We start from the raw sequence: 7,521 nt of genomic DNA on the forward strand, positions 1-7,521 counted from the left end.
CTATTACTTGAAAAATCTGGAAGTTTTACAAATCCAGTCGATATGCTTCTGTTCAGACAATACTGTGAATTTTGCAGAATTTTCTTTCTGGGGAGAATATAAAATACATCCCCCTTAACCAGGGTCGTTTGCCCTTTTTATATGAACTATTCCCATGAATAGTTAAATATAATACTGTTCCCATATATTATTGCTATGCTTTCAGGAAAGAAGGAAGGAGCGGTGGAGATGGCTAATGCAACATTTGTCACTGAGTTTATTCTTCTAGGATTTCCAGAAATTCAAGAAATGAACATGGCATTTTACACCATTCTCCTACTGATGTATCTTCTCTCCTTAACGGGACACAGCTTAATCATTTTAGTTGTTTTCATGGAGTCCATGCTCCATACTCCAATGTACTTCTTCCTCGTCAGCTTCTCCACAGCTGAGATCTGCTCCACCACAGCTGAGATCCCGAAGATGCTGGTCAATGCCTTCTTGGGCAAAAGCAACATTTCCTTTGCATGTTGCATGTTACAAGGTTTTGTTGTCTTCACAATGGGGTCTGTTGAATTCATCACTCTTACCCTCATGTCTTTTGACCGCTATGTAGCCATTTGCAAACCTTTGCTCTATAAAACCATTATGACCAACAACCTCTGCCTCTTCCTGACTTTGTTGGCTTGGGTTAGTGGATTTGTTATCATTTTCCCTCAATCAGCTGTAGTGTGGACTTTCCCATATTGTGGACAAAATGTCATTGATCATTATTTCTGTGATGTTGGGCCTGTTTTGAAATTGGCCTGTGCTGATACAACTTTGATGGAGCTGATAGGTCTCATTTATGGTGCTATATTCATGTGGGGTTCCTTGGGTATCTCATTAATTTCTTATACATACATCATAGTCACCATCATCCAGATGTCTTCTGCCACAGGACGATCCAAGGCATTCTTCACATGTGCCTCTCATCTAACTGTTGTTATCATCTTCTACATGGCAGATATGTTTATGTACCTGAGACCTACAACCCAAGGTGACACCCGAGTCAACAAAGTGGTATCTCTTGTGCGCACAAGTCTCATTCCCATGTTGAACCCTTTCATCTACACAATCCGGAACAAAGACTTCAAAGCAGCCCTAAGGAAATCTGTGAGAAGGAAAATGGTGTTATAGCAATTCCCAGAATACTTGTGTGGAGATGGACCTCATGCCATGAATGTCTGAGTTCTGCTCCACTGCCCAGTAGGGGAATTAAGATAAAGAAGTGGAACCCAGTTAGTCTTGCCACTGCCTTAGGGTTATCACAAATATAACACTATATCCTGCTTCCAGGATAAGCTGACCCTTTTTCATGTACCAAATTATGATGTTTGCATACATTTTGCTATTATTTCAGGACAAAGGGAGATGCTACGATCATCACCAAGTTTATTCTTCTGGGATTTAATGAATTTCATGGACTGAGTAGGGTGCAGGGTGCAGAGTTAAACTATTACATGACTTTTCCAGCAACTTTTTGTATTAAAGTGAAGGATCAAACTCACAAATTTGAATCTCCTAACAATCTTGAAACAATCTTTGTGCTGGCCATGACAAACGAAAGAAGGAAGTCTGCTGACTTACTACTACTACTACTATTAATAATAATAATAATTTGTAGCCTGTCCATCTGACTGGGTTGCCCCAGCCATTCTGGGTAGCTTCCAGCATATATAAAATCATAGTGAATAATTTATAGCAAGAATGAATGAATGAATGAATGAATGAATAAATATCAATATATCATGTTCTGATCTTGCCCTGTATTGAAAGAATATCTACTTTTTCTTCTTCATCATCTCCTCTTCCAGGCATATTCCCAAGACATCTGGGCTCTGTGTCAAAATATAATTTTTATATATAAATTATTAGATGTTCAGCTACAAGTCTTTGGGCTTAACGCCAGGGGAACTGGGGCAATATGCCAACATCAATATTATTCCCTATTTCATACACAGTAGAACAATACTGAATTTTTTTTCTTGTGTGTGGACCGTCTTTCTTTTTTAGCTTACTTGGCTGACTGCAACAAATCCTAACATGTGTAATTAGTGAACTGTAATTTCATCAATATGAAGAGAGAGTTATCACAAACCTATCTCATTCAGGAAGTCATTTGTTACTGTTGTTGTTTTGTCTCTTTTCTCTTATTTTATTATTTTTGATGGGTTCTTTTTTTACAAAAATGATATTTTATGTTTATGAATGTAAGAGAGATATTCAAAAATACATTTTATATTCAAATATAGAAAAGATGACTGTTGGATTTTTGCCAAATTGTTTAAGTCAAACAATGAAGAAATATTGGAAGAATATTGATAAAAGGGTTAAAATAATTAAAAATAAATTAAAATATGAAAATAGTCTTAATGTTAAAATGCTGCTAAAATGTGTACAAGTGAATCAATTAGTGTTGTTGAATTGTTTAATCTTGTTCTTTGAAAAATGTGCCTTGATAGTAATTAGCCGCTTAATTGGCATGGGATATCTCTGAAGTCTCCCAAGGCTTTTCCTTATTTTGGAAGCCTTAGGGTGTCAGCATGTTCCAAGGAAGAAAATAATTAAAAAAGCTTACAAAATCAAATGCACCAAAATCAAATGCAGCCAATGCTGTTTCTGGAACACGTGGAATACTACTAAGAAGGTATGTGAGAGTACTTCCTATATTGCAATGAAAAGGTGGTAACAGTTGTAGAATCGTAGACCCATATAGAACCATAGAATCTTAGATTTGGAAAGGACTAGTCCAATGCTCTGCAATGCAGGAACCTCAGCTAAAGTATCCCTGACAGATGGCCATCCAACCTCTGCTTAAAAAACTCCAGTGAAGGGGAGCTCAACACCTGCTGATGCAGTCTGTTCCACTGTGGAACAGCTCTCACCATCAGAAAATTCTTCCTGATTATTTTCTGTTCAGTTTTCATGTTAAAGTCTGCAACATGTAGGGCAATACACCTAAAGCCATTACCATGATGAGTGATATAGGATAGATAGATAGATAGATAGATAGATGATAGATAGATAGATAGATAGATAGATAGATGATAGATAGATGATAGATAGATGATAGATAGATGATAGATAGATGATAGATGATAGATAGATAGATAGATAGATAGATAGATAGATAGATAGATGATAGATAGATGATAGATAGATGATAGATGATAGATAGATAGATAGATAGATAGATAGATAGATAGATAGATAGATAGGTGATAGATAGGTGATAGATAGGTGATAGATAGATGATAGATAGATAGATAGATAGATAGATAGATAGATAGATGATAGATAGATAGATAGATGATAGATAGATAGATAGATAGATGATAGATAGATAGATAGATAGATAGATAGATAGATAGATAGATAGAGATAGATAGATAGATAGATAGATAGATAGATAGATAGATAGATAGATATAGATAGATGGATAGATGATAGATAGATATAGATGATAGATAGATGATAGATAGATGATAGATAGATAGAGATGACAGATAGATGGTAGAAGATAGATAGATGATAGATAGATAGATGATAGATAGATGATAGATAGATAGATAGATAGATAGATAGATGATAGATAGATAGATAGATAGATAGATAGATAGATAGATAGATAGAGATAGATAGATGATAGATGATAAATAGATAGATGAATGATAGAGTGGTACCTCTGGTTGCAAACGCCTCTGGTAGCACACGCTCCGGGTTAAGAGCTCCACGAACCTGGAACGAGCTGCTCCTGGTTGCAAACTTTGCCCTGGGTTGCGAGCGGAAATTGCAGCAGCAGGTGCCATTAGCGAAAGTGCGCTTCATGTTATGAGTGGTTTCCGGTTATGAATGGACCTCCGAAATGGATTTTGTTCACAGCCAGAGGTACCACTGTAGATAAAAATATAATTTAAACTGCTTCCCCCCTAATACATTTACAGCAATTGACAGTGCTTTTTTCTGGGGGTACGCATACCCCTAAACATTTTGTGACTCTAAGTTTGGCCTCATTGAGCAGCAGTATTTCAATATGAGTAGGAAAATGAGAGTACCCCTAAACATATTTTTTTTGAAAAAAAGCACTGGCAATTGATCATTCCAAAGCAATGTATGCCAACTCCCCTTACATCCCTCCCTACAATAAGCTCCTACTTACTCTTCCCACTCCATACAATTACTAAGCTTGCTTTTCACCTTCTCAACCCCATTTTTGAAGCCACTTCTGTCTGCTATTCCACAGTCCCACTTTGCACTCCTGTTTTTACCTTCACACCCAGGTCAATGTCTCCACCTCCTCCTCCTCCTTGTATTTTCCAACAACCCTTGCATGAAACCACCCAATGGTATCCTCCTGCATCTTCGTCCTCCTAACTACTATTTACCTTTCACACAATGTTGAAGCCACCATTCCCTCTTTTTCTGTAGACCTTTTCTTGCCCCTTCTTTCATATTCACCCCATTCTCATGCCTTCTACTCCCCACTTTAAAAAATGCTTTGCACCCCCATTTCCACCTTCACCCACTTTCCCTAACTCCTCTTTCTCCCTTTGCATACAAGACTACCCCACATTTCTATACCTCATTGTCTCTCCTATTTTGCAGTCCACTTTGTGCATGCAACACATGATGGTATATGCTATTGTATCTTTAAGGTGAGTATAACCTTAAGAACAAGCCTGTCTGTTCATTTGTTCTGGGTGCTGTACACATATGGGTGAAATATCTGTTCTTATTACATTTAATCTTGAAATGCGGCTACTTATTGCTGCTGTCAGCCAGTGTGGTGTAGTGGTTAAGAGCGGTGGACTCATAATCTGGTGAACTGGGTTCACTTCCCTGCTCCGCCACATGCAGCTGCTGGGTGACCTTGGGCTAGTCACACTTCTCTGAAGTCTCTCAGCCTCACTCACCTCACAGACAAAACAAAAAATTCCTTCCAGTAGCACCTTAAAGACCAACTAAGTTAGTTCTAGGTTTCGTGTGCATGCACACTTCTACAGATACCTGACAGATACCCACACCTCACAGAGTGTTTGTTGTGGGGAAGGAAAGGAAAAGAGATTGTTAGCTGCTTTGAGACTCCGCTTTGAGACCCCTCTTCTTCTTCTTCTTCTTCTTCTTCTTCTTCTTCTTCTTCTTCTTCTTCTTCTTCTGTCCCTGTTATGAATACTACTGCTGAAATTTATTACCTGCCATTCACCCAAGGTCCCAGGCTGGGTTACAACAATTAAACACAATATGAATATTAAAACAGAATATTAAAAACATTTAAAATAAATTAAAATTACAGAAATATGATGGGTCCTAAAAATATGAATCTCAAGAATCATAAATCAGGGTAAATAGGTGCATCTTCAGCATTAGCAGAAATCTGTATGATGAAGATGCCAGGCAGTCCTTCTAGGTCACCATCTCCTGAGAATCCAAGGGTGGTTGACTGACCAAGAAGCTAACCTCCACCACTCTTAGCACCCAACACAGTCGGCATGGAAGGAGGCAGTCTCTGAGATATTTGTGAAGACCACACATAGCACCAAGAGTGAAATATGTTGTGCGGAGTTATTTTGGATTCTTTGGGGATTATGCATCCTTTGATTCTCTCACACAAGGCATCTGAAGATTGGAAGAGGGAAATTTTGTCTATCTGATACATGGCAGTTTGAGTAAAGCAGGGGTTGAGCAATACTGAGCAGAAAATTGCCATTTTAAACAGCAGAGGTTAGGATAGAAAAGGAATGGAGGAATACTGAGGAGATGATTTAACAGGGGTAACTAGCAGGGGTGAGTATAACAACACAAAAAAATAACATAACAAAGCCTTGACAAACCCTCCTTCTTGCTGTATGCGAAGCTTGCTTTAAACTGTCACTTATCTTGCCCCTGTGTCACCCACTTCTTGCTTTACTCAGACTTTTGCCATTGTATAAAATGCACACTTTTTTTGCCTTTCAGCCCCCCCCCCACCCTTTATCACTGTTCTCAAACTTCTCCCCCTTCCATTCTCCAGCTCCCTCATGAGAAAGAGACAAGGATGTGGAGCACTCAAACATTACATAGTACTTTTCTCAAACCTCTGCCATACTTTAAAACCACAATTTTCCTCTCTGTTGTCTCCATTCCTGCATTACACAAACTTCTGCCATTGTTTTAAACAAGCTGAACAATATAACACAACACGATGGCCAATAACAATGGCACTAAACACTATTTATAGACTAATACAAATGTTAAGAAATTACAACTAAAGTCTCTTTTTTAAAAAAATAAATATATATATTTTTATTGAATTCTTTTTAAAACAAAACCATAGAAAGTAAATAAACCAAAAACATACAAACGGTCAAAAAGAAAAAAAGAGAGAGAGGAAGAAAAAAAATACAAAACAGCACATACAGCAAGAAAAGACAAACGCAAAACAAACCAACATCAGTTCATGACATAACAATGATTGACTTCCCTCCATCTCGGTTTTGGGCTATATAACCACAATATCTTTCTGCAGTGTAATTTTACAACATCAACACATCGCAGGCTTTAAGTTAGACCTACTGTGATTTTAATATTTCCTAAATTTGCTTCTATGTATGTTATGAATTTGTTCCAATCGTTAATAAATTTTACACTTTTTTGATGCCTGATTTTTTGTGTCAATTTGGCTAATTCTATATACTCGCATAATTTAATTTGCCATTCTCTAACAGTTGGGATATTAGGTGTTTTCCAATTTTGCCCTAGCAATATCCTGGCAGCTACAGTTGTGTATTGGAACATTGTTTGGTCTTCCTTCTTGATCTCCTCTCCGACCATTCCCAGGAGGAAGGCTTCGGGTTTTTGGGGGAAGGTATATTTCAATATTTTTTTTTAATTCATCATAAATAATTCCCCCAAACCTTTTAACTTCTTCACAAGTCCACCACATATGGTGGAAGTTACCCTCTTTGGTTTTGCATTTCCAGCATGTCTTGTCTCTGGTCTTATACATTTTTTCCAATTTCACAGGGGTGATGTACCATCGGTACATCATTTTTTCCATATTTTCTCGGAGTCCAACACATGCTGTGAATTTCATGTCCTTGTTCCAAAGTTTCACCCACCTGTCATATTCTAGATTGTATCCAAGATCTATAGCCCATTTGACCATAACTTCCTTTATCTCTTTGTCCTTCGTATCCCAATCTAATAATTGGTTATACATTTTAGATAAGAGTTTGGAGTTACCTTCCAATATTTCCACCTGGTATCTGGACTTTTTCTCATTCATCCCAGTTTTTTTATGTTCGTTCCATAAGGCATTAATTTGGTGAAATTGTAGCCATCCTGCCAATTTATCCTTTAAGTCTTCTTTAATGTTCTGATTTTCCATCCTTTATCTGATCTTACCAGGAGGTCTTCATAAGTCCATCTTTCACTTTCCATGTTTAGTTTTTTGATTGTTAAAATGTTAATTGGTGATAGCCACCAGGGGGTATCTTTTTCTATAAGTCTTTTATTCCTGTC

At 37.4% G+C, this 7,521-nt stretch overlaps 1 protein-coding gene across 1 annotated transcript; it reads left to right on the forward strand.

Annotated features, from left to right (window-relative positions):
* Positions 1 to 228: 228 nt before the first annotated feature.
* On the forward strand, positions 229 to 1,158 carry LOC309328529 (olfactory receptor 6X1-like; the record flags this gene model as incomplete). Its single annotated transcript, XM_081838525.1, has 1 exon — positions 229 to 1,158. The coding sequence occupies one exon, from the start codon at positions 229 to 231 to the stop codon at positions 1,156 to 1,158; it is 930 nt and encodes a 309-aa protein (XP_081694651.1).
* Positions 1,159 to 7,521: the final 6,363 nt, after the last annotated feature.

Source organism: Podarcis erhardii, assembly GCF_964252035.2.
Source record: "Podarcis erhardii genome assembly, chromosome: 13".
Lineage (NCBI taxonomy): Eukaryota > Metazoa > Chordata > Lepidosauria > Squamata > Lacertidae > Podarcis > Podarcis erhardii.